This window comes from Agelaius phoeniceus, chromosome 2, assembly GCF_051311805.1.
Source record: "Agelaius phoeniceus isolate bAgePho1 chromosome 2, bAgePho1.hap1, whole genome shotgun sequence".
NCBI classification, from domain to species: domain Eukaryota; kingdom Metazoa; phylum Chordata; class Aves; order Passeriformes; family Icteridae; genus Agelaius; species Agelaius phoeniceus.
Window position 1 is genome coordinate 41,197,902 of NC_135266.1, and position 24,728 is coordinate 41,222,629.

Sequence of the window (24,728 nt, forward strand, 5' to 3'; positions counted from 1 at the left end):
CAAACAAAATCTGCACTGGGAAAGAAGGGGCTCTGCCTGCCATCCTGATGGATGAGGAAGAGCATTAAGGCACACCTTTGTCTTCTCAGTGGCACTAGTTGCTTGCATGACAGTGTTCTCATTAACTTAAAAAACCCCACCTGCTTACTGGTCCTTTTGCAGGCACCCATGTATTTATTCTACCTTCAGCGCCAGTCAGCCCCTCTGGCACTCAGGAGTGCAGGTGGTGGAGCTGCCCCAGCTGCATTCCTGTGCTGGAGAGGGTCCCTGGCTCAACCTCTCCCCAAATCATCCCATTTTCTCATAGTCCCTTAGCATCTTCAAGTCCCTCTGTCACCACCTTGAGATCACAAAACTACACTGGATACCACCAAACAACTTTCTGCTGTAGACACTGTTCTGGGAAGGACTGTGTAATGCACCATATGCCTGCTGCACTTTCATCCTTAACCCCAGCATTTTTCACAAGCTAGCTCTCAGAAAAGTAAGCACAAAACAACAATCCTCTTTTGATGGAAATGCTAGAAGCAAAAACATCACAATGTTGGAAAACGAACCTTAAAAAAACCCAAAGAAAATGGACTGGTTTGTATTTCTTTAAGAAAGTAGGATGTATTTCAGAGGTAGTATATTTTTCCTAAATTATTAAAAATAAACTCTTGCAGCAAGTTCTATTTTTCCATGAGATACCTCAATAGTTTTGGGAATGCCAGTAAAAAAATAAACCTGTTAGTATATCATTATTAAGCAAAACATTTTCACATATTTCTTTGTAAGTTCTTGGCAAGTGGAGGGGAAGGAACCAACAGGACAGCATTTCTACTGGGTCTGCGACAGCTTGTCAGTCCGTCCAGGAGCAACACAAGGAAGGATGATGGGGACACAGCCCTTTGCTTTCTTCTGGTGAGCAAATCTGCTTGTTTGCTTTTCCATCTGACCTCTCAGAACCTGAGGGGAACACATCTCAGGTGGAAGTGCCTGAGCATGGTCCCAGAGCATGAGAAAAGCCAGAGTGACCCAACTGCTGTGCAAACTCCTCTCTTGGCACATCAGGGTGGGAACCACCCCAACAGAGGAGTCAAAGCTACACACCCAGGGCTGCAATAGATATATCTTCCCTGGGAGTTAGGTCCTACAGAAGGAGGGGAAACCCAGCCAAAATGAAAATTGCCATTAACGTAAACTGCAGAAGAAGAGGAGAAAATATCATCTTTCCTAGCCTACCTCAGACAATAATCCTTGGGGTTCTTTCTATCAACGTTCTTCCTTAGGGAAATATAATTCCCAGGTTAAAGAGACACTTTCAAATATAAAGCAGGCATAGTCATAAATATCTTCATGGCTGTTTTGATCACTAGTATTTACACAAAACATTCACATTTTTTTTCCAGCTGCCTCGTCCTGCTCATGATTTTTTGACAGCTTCCATGCTTACAAATTAGTCGCTTCCACACCTCATGGAGAAGGCTACATTAACACACCTGAATGTTTGAAACCTGTGACGATCCTCCTTCTGAACTTAGGAGTTAATAATAGACTTTTGTAAGTAGTCCAGTGCTACGGTGATTCTAACTCCAGCTGGGTTAATTACACAATAATTAGGTACAAACATCGCAACACAAAACACAGCTACATCATTATTTGCAACAAATGTTAACTCTAAATAAGTGCAACCTGTCCCACAAACACTTGCTATAAACGACTTAAAAATAAAAGTAAAATTTGATGGGGTAAACACAGAAATAAAAAAAAAAAATTCTCTGTGAGAATTTTTTTTGTTAAAAAAAATAAAATAAAAATCTCAGCACTCATTTAGAGTTCAGGATCTTGTGAAAGAAAGCTTTAAAAGGAGCAAACCTGATTTGCTGTGGCTGTTGCGGCGAAGGGAACACTTGTTGCAGGAGTTGTTGCTGCAGAGACAGTGGCGGCCGTAGCGTTGTGCATCATGGGTACTTTCAGGAGGGGAACCATGGAAGCAATGAACAGGAGGGTGCAGCATTATGGTAAGAGAAGTGGTATTTTTGGCATGGTGAATATCAAGAGCGGCAAGCCATCGTCATGGGTTAAACCGGCAGATGGCATGCAATCACAGTGCAAAGCGAGAAAGCGTGGCGGAGAAATAAAAAAAAGGGAAAATAGCTTATTACAAGTACAATTAAAGGAAGGTTGTCAACACAATCGGCGATTCCCAGAAAAAAAGAGTAAGGACCACTGAAAATGCAAGTGCTGTCTCTAAGAAGAAGATTACTTGTGCAAATGAGGCCTTTACCAAAATAGCCCATTACCTGTGGATTGTTACATGTGTAATTTGTTTTCCCCCAGTACAGCTATAACGCATTTCAAAATAAAATCCTACTAAAAAAACCCCAGTGGTTTATACTGGGAAGAAAACTGTTAAATGTTCACCCTAATTTTTAAACAGAATTAAAAATGAATTATTTTCATGTATCTTCATTTTGAAGTATGCTAGATACTCACTGTCTTTCTTTATAATCCAATTTATGCGTTTTTTCCTACTAGCACCGCATAACTGCTCGATTTTATCAGAGTTAAATTACCATCTGCTTGAGGCAAAAATCAGGAGAGGGATGATAATAATTATCCTGATATATATACTACTTTGTTTGATCTAAAAAAGCAAGATCAATTTTGTGAAAGACACTGCTTTTGCTCATTTTAAGAATGAATTTTAATCAGCATCTTCATAGGGGAATTATAATTTGATGTTTTAAAGGCTTGATATTTTAACTGTTTATGTGAGTGGGCCCAAAACCCAGAAATAAAATCACTGGATAGGACAACAGAAGAAAGATTACTTTTCTGTCTCAGAGGCTGTGGCATTTGACTTCCACTTTGCATGCCCAAAATATTAATTTCAGGTTGCAAATATATTTAAAGAAGGAGTGAGATTCAGATCACGAGTTTCAACAGAACCTCTGTGCATCAAAGTAGGCATTTCTGGGAAACGCTGATAAAACTTTCTAACACACAGCAAAGGAGAAATAGGCACACCACTATGAAACTTTAAAACACTGATGAAATTTGCTGGCTTTTTCCAGTATTTTATGATTTTATAGTACTAGACAATATAAAATATAAAGGGAAATAAAACTTTGAAAACTGAAAAGCAGACTGGAATTCATGGTATTATGCTTTTGCAGTGTAGTTGTTATAGCAGGTGATATCATGTCTAAACTGCAGCTTTCATCTACAAATCTAAACACTCTGCAAAGTCAACCAGAAGGTTAAGCAAACCTTTAATTCTAGTCAGTGGCTAAATCTTGCCTAGAATTTTTGAAACAAGTGAATATACATCATATACGGTATAAAAAAAGAGATCAATAAAGAAATTTGGAACCTACCAATACTGGTAGCGGGTGTCATGCACAAAACTGACCCTGCGTGTCATGCAATGATAGGTGAAAAAAGTGGATAAAGGGAAGAAACAGGTTAGCTGTTTAGAGTTAACATTCAAAGTGAGATTCAAGCATAACCACAGAGAAGTAAGTTAGTTAAATGAAACTGTAAGGTCATTCACAGTTTTGCTTAAACACAAAGAGGTGATTGTGTTCTTACTAAACTCCTGCATATACTGTGTGGGTTTTGGCAAGTTTCTGTACATATTCAAGATACTTCATAAACTTTTTTACTTATTGATGTTATCCTTTCACTTAGTGCTTTTGCACCAACAGGTTTTTGTTTATAAAAACATCTGTGGTTAAAGACCACAGTATTTGGGACTTTTAGAACTCATTGCATAATTCAGACAGCTCAATATTGTGCAATCAACATTCACCAATTTTTTGACATGTGGCAGGAAAAGAAAGTGGAATTAAGACAATATTCTACTGCAGGGGTTTTGCCAAATTTGTGTTTGATGTTAGCCTACCCATTCTTAACACAAAGAAAACAGCACTTTGATAAGTCCCAGGCTAAACACCTCAAAGCGTGGAACATTCCAGCAGAAGGCTCCCAGTGCACCTCAGAGATGCTGTGGGATGACTGCTCACTGCCATGCAGTTTACCTTTGGTGCCTAGTCCACCTTTAACCTTTCTGGAAAGGCCAAATGAAAGAAAGAGATCAGCCTGTTTCCAGCACAGTGCATACAGCAAGCTGGTGAAGGCAAGCAGGTAAGGAGACTAGTGTGAGGTAGTGCATATTTGACACAGAGTCAAATATGCTTCCTGTATTCCTGCTGAATTACTACTGCAGCCCCATATGGACTTGTGTGACTATGAATGACCTTACCCAAGAACAGTCCCCAGAGAATACACAAAGTTCCTCCTCTAGAGGCTATAGAAACACTAACAAACAGCAATGGGAAGAGAGAAAAGATCTGCTGTTTTTAAGGTCGTTCACTGAACAATAAGGAGAAGGTGACAAAGCAATCAAACTGATGTAAAACAAACAAAGTGCAGAACTTTAGAGGTAAGCCATGCTAAGTCAAGCCCCACACTTTTTATTAGGGGAGCCAGTGGTTAATAAAGCAGAGAAGTTATATAAAACAATTAAGTTTTATATATATTCCAGCAGCAAAACTTGTCTTAAAATTTAACACACACGCACACACACACAAGGAACACATTTGAAAATTATACCAGTTTAGAAAATATCACATAATCATTTAAAATCCAACAGATAATGTCATGCATTGCTCCTCAGACGTGGGTTGCATGACAGTCCTTACACCCACCAAATCCAACCTTCCCAGGAAATGTGGGAATATCAGATGTATCATCTTTAATGGAAAGCTCATGACACCCATTCTTGCAGAGGGTCTTCCCTTTCCTGAACTCCTCCCATACCCCACTCCTTTCTTTAATATCCTTCCTTGGAGCTGATGGTGTTTGAAAAGAGCAGGAGGGTCATCACTTTAAGAAAGGTTTTCTACTCTGGGGCTTGGGCTCCATCTGGTATTTTATACCTTTGTTTCTTCATTCTTTTCATGCACTTTGTTGAGACTTGACAACAACCTGGACCTTAAGGTTTGATTCCAAGATCTACCCTTCCTACTACCAGAAATTGGTCAGCTAAAACTAGAATTACAACAATTAGCTGGAAAGAGGGATGGACAATAAAAAAGTACAAAAAATGAGCTACTTAAGGAAGCATGAACATTCCAAAAGTCTGGAAAATATCCAAATGCTTTCTCACTGAAAAAGGTTTAAACTACTGTATTTTCCATAGTTAATTTGAAGTCCTTGTCAATTGCAAATAAGAGCAATAAGCCCTGAAGGGGAGTGCTTAGGTAGGAAAAATACCTATCATGCTACAAATTCTCATAGTTTCAATGTAAAATAAATTTGTGGACATTTCTTCAAGCACAGGGCAGTCTTCCATTCATGTCCAAATAGGCGGTCTCACCATTTATTTATTTTTTTTCAAACACTCCCATAAATGTCAGTGTGTTTTCTGCCACACATATTCTGGTGCACCAATGTGCTAAAAATAAGGCAATGCTTTTACTTACTATTACAAATACGGGGGCAGGCTCCAAGGTTGTTACTGAGGCCTTATAGAAAAATTCCATGAAGTCAAAGCCATCTGTGTTTGTTTTTTATCTTTAAAAACATATGGGAATGCTGATAGATTGGGAAATCATCATGTGTTGCCTTTCATTCCTTGTTTAACCGACATTATTTCTATAAACTAAAATAACATTGCTGAAACGTCAAGCACATTTGCAAACACGTAGTTTTAAACTATTCTGAAGTTCACACTCAAGAACACCCTGACACTAAACTATGTAATTTGTTAATTACGAATGAAATCACAGAATTCCTTCGGAGGGAAATTCTCCTTTGGAAGTTGGAGTGGGGGTGACTGACACAATTTAGAGGGTTGTGTTGTAACTGCTTACACGAGCACCCAGCACATCCCTTCTCTCGCCCTGCTACCAGACAGGATGCAGGTCCAGCCATCTCTGAACGCTCTGATTTTCACAGAGCTCTGAGCACTGAAATGTAAATTACATTCACTCATCTTCAGATCATCTCCATCAAGAATTATAACCCCAGCTATGAGCCACAAATGCTAGGAAAAGTTCTGGTGGTGCTCCAAAACCACGAAAATGCATCTGATGCCTGAAAACCCTTAAGTGCAGCTGTGGGGAGTGATGTTTTTTACCAGTGCTTCCACGCAGGTGTTGACTGGAAATTTATGGCTGGTGTTCCCCTTCTCAGGGTGCTCGTGTGGGGCTGGGGAAATCCCCACAGCTGCAAGACAGCAGCTGAGGGAGCAGAAGGATGCTGTGGCACCTCTGAAGCACGATGCTTTCCCCGGCATTTTTGTTAGTGGAAACAGATACGAGTCAAAATCCAGCCAATTTACAGTAGGCAAAAAGGGGCAAAGGCACACTCTGGAGAATGATGAACAAGGCTATGAACGAGCAAAAAAGCAGCTTAACGGCATGTTGAAATTTCTGCTTGAATTCTTGTCCTTTGCAAGAGGAATTAAAATAATGTGCAATCATCTGTGCAGGTTTCACCTCAAGTGGGGAAGGGAGCATGACAAAACCTTCTGTTAAGTGCAAGTGCCTGACACAGAGGCTACCTCAGGGACACTAAACGGGTTCAATGTGGATACAACATACCTGTCGGGATAAACGCTGCATGTTGCTGCAACTGAGCATTGGCAAGAGCCTGTTGATAGTGCAAGACACTGGGATTGAAAACGGCACTGGCACCATTGCTTTTTTCAAGTGCTTGTCTCTTTGGTAAAGGATGAAGAACACCAGGAGGAAAGGCCTGTAAATAAGAAAGTTAGTTAAAATGGCTCCATTTTTAAGACCTTGTCCGTAACATATACATAAATACAAAAACTTAGTAATTTTAAAAGCGGCTAAGGATGCCTCGCCATGCATATTAACTCAAAGCACAGCAATGTAAAATGAGTGAAATTTTGTTATTGGTAGCAAAAGCATGGTACTATTCACCTAGAACTGCAGCAGCACAACTACTGAAAAGAAACGTTTGCTTTAAAGCAACGAAAATGGCATTGCCTTTAAGTAGGTTTTCAAATATTACAGGGAGAAAAAACCACTTGTGTTTCATTGCCAAGTATTTTCTTTTATTTTTAAATTTAAATATAGTTTCCTATTATTATACAGATTAATGGATTACGTTATGCATTTTCAATTACAAAAGCAGTTTTATCTCAATTCGACTTTTCATGAGAGATTTAAAAAAGATGAAACTGTGTTAGGAACCAAACTAAATCGTCTGCGGTCTATTACGTATGAGAATGAGATGGATAAATAGAGCTTCCGGTAAATTAATGAGTATGTGAAATCATTTCCGGTTGATGTTTGAAAAGTAAAGCGATACAAATTTCATTAGTTGCTTCTCTGAAGGAAAAAAAAACCAAAAAAAATTATAATAAACCAAAATAAAATTAAAAAAAGCTACATGCAAAGCAAAAGGTGAAAGGTCAAAGTACCAGGTCTACAGTTGCTTCGAGAGGTCGCTTCATTGCTTTGGCAGTCGACTGAGTCTTTTAATAACAGGCAGCGAGCACATGATGGCAGTGGGCCAATGGGAGTCAAGCGAATTAACATACAGGTAAACAGCAAGCAGAGGTGCGTCATGGGAACGGCATTGCATTTGTGGATAGGTGAGAAGGAAAAAAATATTCTGAATGCAATATACAACATACAAAACACTAGGCATGCACAACAACAAAAATGTCTTCTAAAGAAATGAATATTACATTTTGAATTAGTACCGAAGCAAAAATGCATCTACTATACCTTAGTTAAAAGCATATAAGAGAGTAAAATATAGATGTTTGAAATTCAGGAAAGTTGAGTAAAACAGCAGCTTGCAGACACTATTAAGCATCATATAAACACTTCACAGAGATGCAGAAAGTTTTAAGGATACACCTATTGGAATTCCTGATAAGTCAGTTCGGTCACATTTTGAAGTGAGAAAATTGATTTTGGAGGTTACATTTTCAAACACAAAAAACTACTGAAAGTTGTAATGCATTACAAATGCTATTAATATCAGTGCTTACAAGGTGATTTTCTTTTAATTTAGAGAAGTGAATCATTCAATGGTCAAAATGAGAGAGGTTCTCATTCACCAATACAAAACACAGTACATAGGATGTCCAGTTACACTAACTTATCATTAATTCCTTTTCTTTCCTCCTACAGCTGGGTCATTTTTGTAGATTTTTTTAATCTTGTAACTTACCACATTACATTGAGAGGGAAAAAGGTCTTTCAGAATTGAAAACATACTTTCTAAATTTTGCTACAACCTTCAGTTACTAGCTTCAGAAGCAGGGAGTAAAATTGGGCTCCCAGTTCATATGCCAACATTAACATATGAGTTATGATACTAGTCCAGCATTATTAATTTTTCAAAAGAAAGTATTTAGGCATAATACATAGGCATATACATTTATGTATTCTTTCATAGTAAATTCAAAATTATGGCTGATATGACAGCATTCTGTAAAAAAATTCCTCATATAAAATATTACTTTCAAGTTTTATAGTGTAAATAATTCTTACAAACCTTTAGAAAGGAAAGAGAAATTTACTTAGAAATTGAAATTTTTACTTTTGTTTCTTAAGCACGGGCTGATATTTAGCTCTTTTTAGAATATGCAGATTATGTCTACCTTGAAATCAGTATGTGGAAATAGGGAACAAAAGCTGAGGTGGAGGAAGAGGGCAAGGCACAAAATGCCTGAGAACATCTTGTGGTCATAAGTTTATCAGGTGCCAACAGGGTATTCTGCAGAACAGTCCTCAAAATTTTACTTATTTCTTGTACTTGTCTCTGTAGCATGAGTCTTGTCAACACCCTCCTCATCTCTTCTTTAGCACTTTTCTGGATTACACATCTGATCTACAGGATCTGCTCATCTCTCTGGGCCCAAGACCCAGACACAACAAGAAACACCTAGTCTGAAGTGGGGATCAGCACAGACTTCTGTCTGAGCAGGACACTGAGCAGGTACCACTGCAGAGGACATCACTGCACTGCCTGGGGCACAGCCTCAGAGCTACTCTGCCTCCACCACAGAGGGAAATCCACACAGAGGTGACACAGTGCAACTGAATTCAGCACTATGCAATGATGAAGTGCACAAGTTCAAATCAACTTCACCAAGACTAAAGCGTTTCAGTTAATTACCTTTCTTATCCAAATACAGATCTTGTCTCATCTCACTTGTTAACTTATTATCTCTCTGTTTATTATTGCCTTTCTCCAATTTTTCTCCATGCTCTTCTTAACATCACCTCCCTACTTTGAAGCTTTCTTCTGGCTTTCCCCTCATATTCCCCAGCAAGTTCAGTCTTAGTCTTCCCAACCCAAAGGCTTGATCTGTTCTAAACATACTCATCAACCTTGCTTCCATGTAGTCTCCCATTCTTTTCCAGCTTTCAAACTGCTCATTTTGCTCTCCTACATTAATATTTTCTTTTATTTCATCCTGATAGTAACACCTCCTTTGCCTCCTTTTGTTCCATCAGATTATCTCCTTCTCAACATTTGATCTACATAACTAACAACCAACTAATCCATAGCTACAGGATAGAGAGGAAGAGGATACAAAAAGGAAATAAAGATAATATTAAAAATGATCAAACATCCAAGGCATAGTATTTGCCTGCCATACAGCACATTGGTATGCTATAATGTCTCCTGGAATACAAACAAGATCCACACAGCAGTGGCCTCCATGAATGTGCAAGGAGCTCCTGACTAAACTCAAATGAAAGAAGGAAAGCCCACAAGAGGTGGGAGCAGGGACAGATGCGTCAGGAGGAACAGGGACACAGCCTGAACATGCAGGGATATGTTAGGAAAGTCAAAGATCACCTGGAGTTGAATCTGGCAAGGGATGTGAAAGACAACCAGAAGGGTTTCTGAGCAACAAAAGGAAGACTAGAGAAAATGTGTTTCCACTGCTCAGTGGGGCAGGCAACCTGGTGACAGGACATGGAGAAGGCTGAGGTTCAGAAAATCCTTTCCATCTCAGTCTCTACTGGCATGACTGGCTTTCAGGCCAGTGGGAGACCAGTGGGAAAGTCTGAAGTGAAAAAGATTTCCCCTTGGGGGAGGATGATCAGGTTAGGGAACATTTAAACAAGCTGTATGTACACAGAGCCATAGGAACTAACAGAATGCACCCTGGGTGGTGGCCAATGTCACTGCAAGGTTACTCTTACTTATCTTTGAAAGGTCCCTGTGACTGAGGGAAATTCCCAAAGTCTGCAAGAAAGTAAATGACACTCCTATCTTCAAAAAGGGCAGGAAGGGAGGTCTGAGGACTAGCAGGTTGGCCAGCCTCACCTCAGTCCCTGGGAAAGCAATTGAGCAAATCCTCCTGAAAACCATCTGCAAACACATGAAAGCCAAGACAATGATGGGAAGTAGTCACCATAGATTTATGACAGGGAAATTGTGCTTAACCAGCCTGACATCCTTCTATGATAAGACTGGCAGGGGGGTGAAGAGAGAGCAAAGGATGTGGTTTCTCTTGATTTCAGAAAGGATTTCAACACCATTTCATCCTCATGGACAGATTTATTTATCATGGGCTAAACGGGAAAAAGGGAGGTGGACTGACAATTGTCTCACATGCCAGGCTCAAAGGGATATGACCAGCAACACAGAGCCCAGCTGGAGGCCAGTCACCAGTGGTGTGAAACTTGGAGGAGTGGTTGATACACAAGATAGACATGCTACTGCTCAGAAGGCCTAGGAAGTCTGGAGAAATGGGCACAGAGGAACTTCACAAAGTCCAACAAATATCAAGACCTGTACCTGGGGGGGAACATCACAAAGCACCAGCATATGCTGGGGGCCACAAAGGCTTGGCAGAAAAGACCCTCAAGATCCTGGTGGACACCAAGCCAGCAATGTGTCCTCAAAAGCAAAGGCAGCTAATGGAATACTGGGCTACATCAGGAAGAGTATCACCAACAGGTGGAGGGAGGTGATTCTTCCCCTCCACTAAGCCCTGGTGAGGCCACATATGGAGCCTTCTGTCCCTATCTGGGCACCCCAGTACAAGAAAGATACAGGTGTACTAGAAAACACTCCCATAAAGGACTTGAAAGATGATCAAGGGACTGGATACAGCCTACAGAAGATACAGGGGAATCTCATCAGCGTATACAAATACCTGATTCCAGGGTAAAGATGGAGCCAGTGGTGCCCGGGGACAGGAGAAGAGGCAATAGAAACAAATTTAAAGAAAAGAAATTCCATTTAAATGTAAGATTAAAAAAAAAAAAAGGCATTTCTTTTTACTGGAAGTATGGAACAGGCTTTCAAGTTACGGAGTTTCCATCCTTAGAGACATTAGTAAACCAAACAGGCACATCCTGGGCAATCTCCTCTAGCTCCTCTGCTTAAGCAGGGGAAACAGGCTAGAATATTTTGTACATATTTCTCTGCAAAATGTTACCCTGAATTACAGGTCCCTGTTGCCTTCTCCTGTGATATTAGACTGATAACATTTCAATTCTGTGTTTCCAAAGATGCTTCATCTTGCTTTGAGGCTAATGCAACTCTAATTAAGCCTTATTTAAAACCCCAGGATATATATCTGCAACCATTACCAAAGCGCAAAAAAAATTAATCCCCTCATCTCTCTCCTTTCTTATTTAGTATAGTGCCTAGAAATATTACATTCTCTAAATGAACAATAAATATTGCACAACAGAAGCTAATCAGAATAAAACCCCAATCTTCTCTGCTTTAATTTCCAGATGGTATTCAATTTCTGCAAGCACAGGAAACTTTAACTAAAAATCATCCAATTTGAAACACAGGCTGTGATGCTATTAGAGAAAGAATATTGAAACTTAAGAAATATTCTTCTGTATGATGGTTTGCTTTCTTGCATAACTTACCCTTTGTCCCTCAGAAAAGTCTGGTCTTTTCTAATTTGTTAAATACAATAGCTTGGGGTAGTTATGTACTGTACTGTATTGTGTTTCTTGTAGGCCTTTAGACCAGAGAATAACTGTATTGTCTATAACTATTGTATGCACTGCCCACAAGTCCACAAACCACATCTGCTTAATTATTCGTCCACTGCCAGCAATGAGGACAATGATTCTTTGATTTGCTGCCACAGTTTTGTCTCTCAAGTCAGATCCTGGATGTTCAATTTATTTAACTTTATCGATACCACTGCAAACTCATCAACTTTCCTGGTAGCAACTGTAAGAGGAATCCAATCCTGGTGAAGAGGTGGGCTGTCTTGTCTGAAGAGTTTTAAGTAAGAGGTTAAAATATCTGAAAATAAATCAGATTTATGATCACTCACTCTCTTTTCTTCTGACTGTAGCCACAATGTTTCTTTCCTAATGATTCCCATTACAGTTTACTACTTTAAAACCTCATGATTCAAGTAACTGGCCCATAATAGAAGGAGAGGCAAGAAGTCTCTAGGCATGAAATGTGTCTAACCAAAGTTCAAAAATACACAGGCAACACTTTTTAGTCATTGGGGATAGCTGTAGATCTACAGAGGGCAGTTCTTTCTCATCCTCAGGCAGGTACTAATGGTACATCAGATGAGTGTCCTGGCTTTTCTACATTGCCAGTACAGTGAGACCAAGGTGGCTGGCTCGTTTCTAAGGCAGACTGTGCTGATCTCAGTACAGGTTTCTGTTCTACTACTGATCTCTGAAGCAAACACTCTCTCTTTGCTTTTCTTCCAAATTTCCACATGTATATATCTGCCATCAAAGAGCTAAAACAGCATATGTGTCCCTGTTTTCCTGGGAACACTGAAGCTTATCAGTTTTGTTTCTGTTTGGAAATACGAGGGGCAAATTTACATATAATTAAGGCAGAGAACAGAAGTGGTATAGAGTGTCATTTGCTTCACTGTCTTGAATAGAAATACACATTAAAACAAGGGCATAAAGAAAAGAAAGTGCTTCCTCCCATCAAGCAATAGTAATAATTTTATAAATTCTTATCTTTCACCAAAAAAAAAAAATTAAAAAACAAAAGAGGCAAAAGAGAAAAGAAAGTATAAGCAAACAGCATTAAATTGAAGCAAAATAGGCATCAAAAAAAAGGCAGCCATACATGCCAGCACTTACCATCACAGTCGCAGCTGCCGCAGCTGCCTGGGCTGCCACTGCAGCCTGGTTGGCTTGGTGTTGCGCCGCTTTGATTTTGGCCTGCAAATGTGCAGGAGGGTGAAAATACTTGCATTTCTCCCTCATGCAACGACCTTTTATGTAATCCATACACACGGTTACGGTGTTGTCATTTGTGTCAATCATTGTGCTGTCTGCCGGATGCGCAAAGCGGCAATCAGTCTCTCCACGCGCACAGTTCCCCCGCTGGAACTCCCTGCACACCTACGCGCAAAACAACACACATTGCAGGGCACAGCTCGCTGCAGCCTGGAAGGGCAGGGAGGGTCCCACGCCCCCAAAAGACAGGCCTGCCCCCTTCCCCTGCTAGTTCAAGTTTTACAGCAACTTCAGTTTAATAAACCCTGCATCTTTTGGTGGGTGAGGGGAATGCACCTATTTTATCTTCATGTTGTTGGCTCCTTAGGTAGCTCTCTGGTACTGTGGTTAAATAACAGAAGCATTCCCAAATGCCTTTTATTTTTTCCTGTTTAAAAAGCAGCTGGGAAGGATACTTACATAACTGCTCCTGCAAAACTAGCTGGGAATCACAAAATATTTTGTCTCTTTCTGACTACACTTTGTATTCTTGCAGGTGGGCTGGTAGGGAAGGAGTTCCTCTTGCTGAAACCCAGGGAAAATACACATCAGATGCACTGCATTTTTTATGGAGTCTACAAACAAAACTGAGAGCCTACTTAAAAATAATTTTCAAAAATAGGCAGAATGAATACACTTATTTTCCTAAGAAGAAATGTGCTCAAGACACTGGTGCTTAGGCTTTTGGGAAAGGACATTCATTTCTGCAAGAGCCATTTGGCCTCCTTGTGTACTCGGATCACAGATTCCACTGAGTCCAGCCACGCAGTGATCCAGCAACTGCTGGGAGGCTCTGCACATAGCTGGGGGATTGTCCCTTCAGACTGCTGCAGGGTTGGTAATATTCCACATCCCCATTGGCAGCTCAGGGCTGAAGGGCTACACCATTCCCCTAATACCAATCCATAAAGCTATAAAATCACCTTATTATCAGTGCAGAAAAACCTAGACAATTATTACTGAAATAAAAAATGTGCTTGTTAGATATTTCATCAAGGGATGCCTTTACAGGCATGTATACATGAGGTTTTTGAGATGATGAACTTAAAAAAAATGAAAACTCATCTGTGTATTAAATATAAGCAAAAACAACCTTAAAAAAACAGTGTTTAATTACCACTGGCTGCAAGTGCAGAAATCCTGCCTGGTTACAAGTTTTTTATCTGTAGCTACTAAATTTAAGCTTCGCTTCTAAAACAACAGTCATACCCTCTAAGATCTCTCACACAACCTAACAGAGAATGTGTTTCTAGTCTACAGTACCTCCAGTTTATCAGTCCTGAGGAGTTTCTGGGTAGCAGTTGAACTGGGGACTGAAACCGGTGGACTTCCAGGAACAATGACAGGCGGCGTGGGTAGGATCTCAGTCGGGACTAAGCCAACTCCTGGTGTTACTGGCGTTAGGTAAGGAGCAAAGCTAATAGCCGTGTTCGTTCCTATTGTGGGACCCACCGGAAATGTGGGCTGAAAAAGGAAAACACACACCAAGGTGAAATAAAAACTCCTTAATCAATAGCTTACTAGTTGTTCTTTGCTTGCTGTTCTTTCTGGCACTGGTTCATTTTCTTGCTGAAAAAACTTCAAACAGCTGGCAAAATACACAGCATCCTCTCTTCTTTTAATCATGTAACATATTCCAGCAGTACATGAAGAACCACCTTTGTAACTCTATTATTGGAAAAGAGTCTGCAGATGCAAAGGAAGTCCTACATTGAACCTGAATCTGTGTGGAGGTCCAGCTTACATTGCAGGCTTATTTACGCACCTAAATGTAGAAATAACATAGACTTTATTGCTTTTTCTCAATACCTGTTTTCCTTGGAAAAACAGGCTGTTTTTCAAAGTATTCAGATTTCATAGCTGAAGCATTATTAACTATATTAAAGCCATATTTCTAATAAGAGTACATATAATGAGCTCTTTGGCATGTAACTTCCAGTATGTTTGCATACTGTATTTTGCCACCTCCTGCAATTATATGTTACTGTGTCTCATACACTGAAAAAACTCAACTTCACAAAATTTGTGTGCTCAGCTGTCACCACTGGCAAGCAGAATAAATATTATAATCTCAGCTGGACACAATATTTAGAAAGGGATTATTCAAGCTTATATTAGTTCATCAGATGAAAAACTTTGATTGGAGGGAATGATACGGGTCTAAAAATCTTGTTTTGTTTCTTCCTACAGTGAGTCAGTGAAGTCATGACCAGAAGAAAGGGCATTTGTGTGATGCTACAGCAGCCGTGATGAGGCAGAATAGTGGGTTTGTTAACACCAGCTCCACAGGGGGTGGAGGCAGGACATCACCATGGTCAGCTCATGCTCAGACCTGCAGAGTGCTTTAGTTCTGCAGAGCTGAGTACCCCAGAGAGTGAAGCTATAACTATAAATGAGGAAAAACTTTGTGCAAAAACAGGACACTGATCTCTGATCAGCTTTGTCAGAAATTAGGTTCCCAAATAAGCCAGCAGCTAGAAACACAACAGCACAACACTAAGACTTCAAAACACTTTAACAAAGGAGAAGTGTCTTTCTTGTTAAAGTGGCCTGCATGACATAAAGTATGTAGAAAATACGCAAGAGAAAACACAGCAGCTAGAAGGCAGTTGTTTTTCTTTTTTGTTTGTATTTCGTTTTCTTGGGATTTTTTTTTGTCTTTGGAACCAATTACTAAATTATAAATGGATGTGACTTAGCACCAATAAGATGCTCTGAGTATACAGATTAACCAGGATAAGCAACTATACAGAAATGGCATCTAACTGCCCTTAAGAGTTAAAAATGCTGTGTTCTAATAGTGATCAAATCTGCTTGATATCAAGCAACCCAGTTTATATGTCAAACATGAGCTAAATTCTGAAGAGCATAATATTGAATATTTATATGAAACAATGGTTTGACTATGTTGAAAACAATATGTGTTATGTGAAATACAAATAACAGCTTTGTGTCAGACATAATTTTATGAAAAAAATCCACTCATCAAATGACTTCTATGAAATTTTCTTTCACTTTTTATCCATTTGGTCAAGGCTGAGTCATCTTAGTCTGGCAATTTGTGTGAGACAGACCTGGCATTTTTATCACAGCAATCAGTACAGAAGGCATTATGTCAAAGAAATTGTAAAGTTCAAATGATGAAATGGATGAGAAGAAAAAAGTATAATTTTGCCACTTCAATTTTTCACATAATATTAAGTGGTGGAATCTATTACTTCAGCAAAACGTTTTCTGGTGAAAACTCAAGCAGTAAATCCCTAGGAAATATCAACTTACATTAGGAGGCCAACATCACCAGATACAATTTGATGAACATGTACCAGAAATTCAGGGAGTCCTGACACTCAATGCCCAATCCCACCTGACAGTGGATGTTCTGAGTATAAAAAGGCATTACTGAAAAAGGCATCTGGGGTGAGCTTCCTGTGACCAAATGCAGATGTCTTCTTCTGAGATACCTACACTTGACTTCTGTGGTAGCCCATGGAAAGACAAAAGCACTTTGAAAACTAAATCACCTAATCCAAATGCTGATGTCTGGAACAAGCCAAGCAAATAGTAATTAGGAGTGCCTATGTCTTTTGATAAACTATAAATGGACCTTGGAAACTCACTGCAGAAGTTGATGCCAACACTCCAGATGCCTCAAGTTAGAGAAAAAAAATCCCACTCTAGTGGGATGCCTTACACTAGGAATTTAGATTGAAAAAACATCATTAGCAGCCATGTGTGAAAAGTTTAATTCAGATTACTTGCCAAACCATGCTTTAGAAGTCTGCTACACTGAGAAGCCCAACTGCAAGGACTGCCCAGAGCAACTGATCACTTTAGTGCATATCTGAAGATGCTGGTCATGCATGCTAGACTCTAGTTCTATATCACCTTCTGGATATGAAGTGTCTCAGGCACCGTATGAATCACCTTGAGACAAAACACTGAGTTTGTGAAGTGCATGCACCACCAATTCTCTGTCTTATCCTCAGACACTTCAGACTTCAACAGAGTAAGAAAATGCTAATCGTTAACCTTTGTTCTTGGTATGGGATTAAATAATATTTAAAGCCATTCAGACCCATAGACTCCTGAAAAACTTTGTGTTCCTACTCAAATTACTTACTAGCAAATTATTGTTATTATACAAATTTTCACCTCCAGAAGAATTATAGGTAAAAATCTTGCAAAATCTTAAAAATTCATGACATGAAATGCATCAAGGGGGCAAAAAAAGAGGGAAAAATGCAAATTATTATGGCATTAAAGAAAAATAAATCAAGACTACAGCGACACTCCATTACATCTTGAAATGCAAATCTAAATGAGCATATCTCTAGCATCTTGACCATTCATTAAGTAAACAGACAGGGGCTATTTTTATTGATACTATTTAGAGAACTTTTGCAGGTCAACAGAGTCTTAAACTTTACTTACCATTAAGACCACCAGAGAAATATACTTACCACTGGCTGTAGTGGTGTCCCTGGAAACATGAACTGCATTTGCTGGGCGAGCATTGCTGCTGCAGTTTTTTGCTGGATTAAGTTGTTCCTGCCATTGATTTCCAGTTGAGTTTTTAAATGTGTTGGTGGATGAAGGTACTTGCAGTTCTCCCTTGTACAACGACCCTGGAAAAAGAAGTCACAGTAATCAGTCGGCTGCTTTTGATGATAGTTCAATGCCTTAGAGCAAAATATTACATCATAAACTAAGCAACAACTAATGAAACACAGGGTGTTTCCTGGGAAATATGTAGAGGGCTGAGAGGAGCTGATGGCCTTGAGCTCTGCCTCAGCCCACCACCTCTGATTGATCATTAAGGCTATTAGCCACGGAAAAACAAAAGAGAAAGGCTGTGAATCAGCATTTTTATTGTTAAGTACAGATCACTGCCATACAATTAATAATCTCAGAACTGTCCAGACTGCCTGAACTGCCTCTCATGACATCCTGGCTGAAGTATCTGGTGTTACTGTAACATAAAAGTTTTTTATTAAATGACATCACATGATGAATAACAAATTGAAACCTTCTTTAAGAGAAATGCAGCCATATTAAAAATAATTGTGTGATCATGGCAGGGAGGATCTAAAATTGCCACTCACTGCTTGTGTTCTCTCATACATTCACCCTTATTCCAGTTCACTGCCTTCCAGCCTCCTGTTTTTATTACATCAGCACAACTTCGAACTATTTCCATTCAAGTATAAAAGAAGTAAAGGTGGTACTTTTACAGCCTAAATTTAGAAGCAGTGCATGGTCCTAAATCTGAAGATACACAGCAAAAGGACAGCTCCAATCAACATGAAAGGAGGAGTTTTTAGACAGTTACAAGACAATAAGAGACTAAAAATACAGGTGGGCTGTCATTTAGAGGTGGCTTGGGTTAGAGGAGATGGATGTACAAGCTGACCCCAAACACAGCTAGAGCAGCGTAGGATGCACTGATATATTTTCCCCCAGAAAGGGAAATCGTAGGGTGCACCAGGAGGTTGTGCAGCTGCAGGGCAGGACCTGCTGAGATCAGAGGCTCCTTGATGACAGGGCTCACAAACAATCACAGAGTTTTAAGAGCTGTGACTAGAGGGCCTAAAGCATTAGTCAAAGCGCATTGGATACACTCAACCTGTATAAGTTGTTTCCAAATTGAGATGTTTTTAAGTGTTTTTTAAATTTCCCATTCACTGGTATTAGGGCTTTACTATTTGCAGACAAGCAGGAATATCCTTCTATAGTCAATAAAGCATCCAGATCCCTATGCAGGAATATCACACAGTACAGACATACAATGACTCTGTGTATGCACACAGACACACTGCTACAAAACTTTCAACATGCTTCAAATGTCCCAAAACCAGTGTTACTGTTATACTTTTGACTTAGACACCAAAAAAGAGTGGATTCTGCCCCTAATTTGCTACAAGGACGTCATAACTAACTGTTAAGGGGTGAGTTAAACATGGTCAGGAAGCTTCTCCTGTGTCAAGGCTGATGGGAATGCAAATAGCTATTTCCACACTATTAAACTATTGAGAACAGCCCTTTCCTGAACTGCCCCTGGCTGCTGCTGGGAGTATGCTAAATAGCAGAAGCCAGACAATACAAGAAAGCTAAAAATTTAAGAACAAGCAATGGCCTCAACACTCAGGAACAATAGTCTCAGTGCTGTTTCAACCTCCTAGTACAGTTGCAACCACTTTCAGGACATTAGGCCTTCCTTCTGTTGAGAGAATCACTAATGCTGCCTGATTTAATGAATTACACAAAAGGAACATTACTCTGTCAGCTGGCATGAGCAGAACCAGTAATAGCTGTGATTTGATGGACAAGAAAGAAAGCTGGCTCCTTCATTTGGGGGGAATGTGGCCTTTACCATCATAATGCTAAACTGGAGCAGATCCAGCACAGACAATGAGCATATGCTTTTTTATTGGCTGATGAGGCCAACTGATTTAGACATTTTTAACTGATATTTATTTTACCTTAGCCCATATTGTATATGAATGGCTCCTACAGCAAATCTAAAAATTAAAAAACCAAAATCATATCAAACTACTGAATCTGATGGAAATATCAACCTATGGAATGAAAACTTTTCCTTAAACAAGGACTAAGAGCAACTCTCATGCACAGTGGCTTCTGAAGTACCTTAAACCTGAAGAGTGCCTTCAGCCAGGCCTCCAGTCTTACCTCTGAAAGCACACATCTACTCTATACCATCACTTCAAGCTCTGCAAAGCAAGCCACAGTGCACAAAAGATTGGTTATTTCTGAAAACTTTCAAAATAATCCAACCATACAGAAATGTACTGTCCTCTCTGAAGTTATTCATGTCTGTGCATCGTTTACCAGTTCTTTGAGCTCCCGGTTAGCAATGAACGTATGTACTATAAAAGAGCTGTGTGGTCTCACCACGCTGCTATAGAAAGCCCTCTAAACAGATCAAGCCTTGTTGAAATTAAATGACCCAAAATAAACTGCAGTGGAATGAGCACTGAAAATAGTGAGTAAATTAATCCGCCCTCACTACCAAAATTAAATAAATTCTGAGACTGGCTTTTTTACTTTTTGAACCCTTAATGGTAGCAGGAAAACATCTAGAGGAATTTTTCATTCCTTTTTTCCCATATGCTCCATTTCCCAGCTACTAATCACTGCACAAACAAAAATTCAGACCTGTAGTATCATTTCAGTCAAATGAAATTATATTGACCCTGAAATTTTTTGTTTATTAAAAAGTCAAATACGAAGTCCACCTCACATGACAGCACATATCAACCAAAAACCAGAACAGACAACTGTATAAAACATGCAGGAGTATTCAATGTATTGGCTGGGTCACCACCAATGAGTCCACTTTGTAAAAAACTACTATGCTAGAAAGCCACATCATCACAAATGCAGAGCCAAAAAGAGGTACTTTAACTTTCAGGTGCATCAATATCAAGCTTCTGGAGCAAGGCTTTCTTCATCTTAAAACCACAACAGTTTAGGAGCTGTTCCACAGACATTCAGTCCCTCTGGCACAGGACGGCACAAACTCAGGCAGGGAAAAATAATTGGTTCTTACAACTTTTAACCTGTTCCCAGATATGAGTCAGAGTCCTGAAACCGAGGGCACGGACAGGTTGGTTTGAAACTGGGACACTAGAAACTCCTGTCACCCATGAAATGAAGGTTATCAACAAGCACATCATAAGTGGTTGTGCATTTCCCATGGGAGTTCATAAAAAAAAATCACTGTCAATGAGCTGTCTCCTTATCTACAATGGATAAGAACAATGAACAGACATCAGATTACATTCCCAGCAGTCTGTTACTCCCCTCATCCTGGAAGGATGGTACCTAACTGACTTTTATTTCTTTGCCTTTGTCCTCTACAGCTGTCCAGCCTACTGCCCAGCACCCCATTTCAGGCAGGTAATGGAAAGTTTTAACAGAAAAACTACTTTTCTACTGCTAATTATCTGGACTAGAACATGCTGTGGCTCGCGTCAGGCTGTCCCACAGGTTTCCTTCTAGTAAAGCAGTGAGAGAGGGAAAGGGTGCATCGAGGAGCTCATCGGGAACTCAAAGGACTTCAGTGCCCAACACCAGGGCAGAGCAAAAGAGGCTGCACTTTTACAGGGGCAATGGGCTGGGGAGCTGCTAGCTGATTGGCCTAATTTCATAAACTGATAAACATCCCTTAACAAGCCATGTCACACCATTGGCTTTTTGCTTTTTTTTTTAAATCAATAGATTTTCCCATTAAGAACAATAAGTAGTTTGTCTAAGATCAATGCCACAAGACAGCCCACAGACTAAAGTACATTAAAAAGCTAGATATGTGCTTAGAATTTTACATTTAAAATAAGCAAAATGAGGTGAATGTAGAAGTAACACCCCATAACTTTGCATGTTAACACTTGCAAAGGATCCACATAAGGATTCATTTCCTGTCTTTTAATATTTCATAAATTCACAACTTCTTTCAGTATTTTACTCTTGCTCTAATAGTAACAATAAGAATAATTAATTCAAGCTTGAGAATTGCTTATGTATAATAATGAGATAGCTTTTACTTGTTAAAATTATCTTTCATAAAAGTAAGATGTTTGAACAGAAAAAAAAAAGGCAAAACAATGTTTCTTCTATCTCTTAAGGCAAGAATCAACTAAAGCTTCCAGAATTATTTTGCTTAGGTATGGAATTTCGGGCAATTTATTTATGCTATTAGTGGGAGATAACAGAGCATGACTCCCCCTACTCACAGCACACTGTTAAAAAACAGGTCTCCCAATGAGAAGCTGAAAGTAGGAGGCCTGCTGCCTTGCAGGCATCTGTCTCTTGTTTCAAACCTCGCTCCCCAGCGTGCTTCCAGCTCTCCCTATTCAACTCTCTGTAAACTCCCAGCTTCCTACTGTACCCCACCTTCCTCCTTCCTTCTCTCCCTGAGCATCCTCTCACCTCCCCTAACTATAGCCCAGGAAACCACTGACAGGATAATTACAACAGGCTGGAGCCGTGCGTGTCCCGAGGAGCCGGCCAAGGCGCACACGCTGCCGGCAGACCGCGCTCGGGAGAGGCCTAGTGCCCGCTCCTGCCTTTCCTTCATTGGGTAAAACTTTGCATCTGCCTTCTACCCAGACACTGATTTTTGCATAACCAGTAGGAAGTTTGAGATATGTCTTTGAGATGTCTGCTTCTAGCAGCTTTGCTTGAAATTGGCTACATTGTTCAGAAGTTATTAGGGTGAGAGGATGACGCTGGCAAAAATATGGACGGTGCATTTATGCAAAACCTGTTTCCTTAAGAAAACAAGCTAAACCTAAAATGCAGATGAAATTGTATGAACTCTTAAGATTGAATTGCTGTCTAATGAGAAAAGAAGAAAAGTATATGACTTCCAAGACATAAATGGTTTTAGAAGGCATCTGAGCAACTCGTTCTACAGGGGAAAAGAAGATTTTCTGGTTTCCAGATAGACACTATGAGATCTAAACATTTGCTGGAGTTAGAAAAGACATACATAAATTTTTAAAAAGTAATAATCACCTAATGCCACAACTATTCCTCCCACTCAAAAAAAAAAAAAAATTTTGCAATTTTCTGCATGCCTTGCACATGCCTGTAAAGATCAGAACACATTTTAAAACAGTAATGCCTTTGCAGCTGTGGGCATGCTGCTTAGTTAAACATTGCCTACTGAAAGTATTACACACTGTCAAAGCCCCAGCAGAGTGGGAGCTAGCACAGGCCACTGTCCAGGGTGGTGGCAGCACATGGCAAGAATGGCCACAGAGACAGCAGTGTCAGCAGCTGGGGTGGTACCTAAGGCATAAACACTTCTTTGGAAGAGTTTCTGTCAACAGCAAAAACTGTTTTTTCTCCTTTGGGACTCCTCCTCAGCAGCCTCTCAGCAAATTCTGTTTGGGAACATGTGTGGCCTCACCCAATCAATTAAAAAATTTCAGTATTACATAAACCAGGAACTTTTCAATAGTGATAATCCTGTGCTCCCTGAGGCTAAAAATAGACTCAGTCAATAGGAGGGCAGGTATTTTGAGATACTTAAGCTTCTGCTCCTATACATAGACAGCCACACTAACTCTACCACACCAAAACTTACAGTTCAGAAGTTATTTTTCAAATGCAGAAATATCAAAAAGAAAACACTGTGTGTTCATACACAAATCCTTGTTCTACACAATTTGAATGCATGCATTTCCCTACATATTTCAGTACATGAGAGTTCAATCACCAACAGCACTTTCAACAGCCATCGAAAACCCTCAGACTCCAGTTTGGACTGAATTAAAAAGCATTTCCATCTAACATCACAATCCATGAATTCAATTTTCCTATGCAGGTCAATCTGCTTCCTAACTTCACTCAGGAAGTAAAAATCCAGACACCACAGCTCCATTAAAGTATTCCCTTTGCACTTGCTGTGAATATGCACCACCTCACACAATCTGCAGGACTACACATGCTCATAGAACGTATGCATATGTCCAAGGACTTAGGGGATTTAGTTAAGCCTTAAGAATGACTAGTCAGAGATTTAAAAAAATGTAATGTAGCATTTTATTTCTTCCTTAAGGCACACAAAAAAAATTCAATTTTTTTTCATTTTGCATAATTTCACATCTAGAGTACATTGCCTTGCAAACATGTATGCTTATGAAAACACTTTTTTTTTTAGCCTAAGCAGAATTTTACATAATTTCATAGAAATAAATGGAGATCAGAATAATATATCTTGAAAATGGGGCACACTTGAACTATTTGTGAAATTGAAAAATAATTCAAAAGGACCAAACTGTACTACTAATAGAAACACTAAGCTTTTGATGGTGAGTTCAAATACCTCAGACTTTACAGTTTGCCATACATCTTATAAACACAAAGACCTAAAGGAAAAAATGTATTTCAAAACAACACAAGCATCTCTTATATTACACTTGAAATGGTTCAGCTCTTGGATCTGTTTTCCTAGAAAAAAAAAAACTGGACAAAAGCTACCCACAAAAAGAACTTAAAACCAACTTTGAAACATTGCTGAGAACTTAGTTCTGTATTTATAAAGCCACCTTGCAAGTCCACCCACCAAAGTCAGTGAGTGTGCATACATATTTATACGCACCTACACACTTCCGTTTCAAGAAAAAGTAGAAGGCAAATTCACTTTCCTACTTTAAGGTAGAAAAGAAAGAAGGAAAAAAAATTCTCAGGTGACTTCAGTCTGATTCAGTTTCCAACTAGCTAAGAAAACCCATTAGCTACTCTTTTAATGGCTTCAATTTTTTGTAAGCTGGTAAAATAAAAATGATCATTTAATTCATAAAAGTAGAGAACAAGAACTGCCTGTAACTGACAGAAAAAATAGAAAAATATTGAACAAAAATGGAAGCCTTACAAAAAGATGGAATGTCTAAATGATGTAAGAGTCTTACCACTAAAGACTTAATAGGAGATATTTATTTAAATGGAAAAAGACAAAATGTTCTACTGAAGAGCACA

The 24,728-nt window shown here is 39.4% G+C and overlaps 1 protein-coding gene across 12 annotated transcripts in view; it reads right to left on the bottom strand.

Annotated features, from left to right (window-relative positions):
- The window catches only part of MBNL2 (muscleblind like splicing regulator 2), a 106,448-nt gene that overhangs the window by 16,418 nt on the left and 65,302 nt on the right, over positions 1-24,728 (bottom strand). For 5 of the 12 annotated variants that reach the window (XM_077173551.1, XM_054654931.2, XM_077173549.1 and 2 more), the window contains 6 exons: positions 17,687-17,851; positions 14,490-14,690; positions 13,089-13,352; positions 7,439-7,492; positions 6,594-6,747; positions 3,363-3,398 (listed from right to left, as the gene is read on the bottom strand). In XM_077173551.1, the coding sequence (XP_077029666.1) occupies positions 3,363-3,398; positions 6,594-6,747; positions 7,439-7,492; positions 13,089-13,352; positions 14,490-14,690; positions 17,687-17,740 (763 nt within the window). In that variant the 5' untranslated portion in view covers positions 17,741-17,851. Of the gene's footprint in view, positions 1-1,857; positions 1,953-3,362; positions 3,399-6,593; positions 6,748-7,438; positions 7,493-13,088; positions 13,353-14,489; positions 14,691-17,686; positions 17,852-24,728 lie in introns of all 12 variants that reach the window. The other 7 variants (XM_054654932.2, XM_054654936.2, XM_054654934.2 and 4 more) reach the window with 7 other exon arrangements.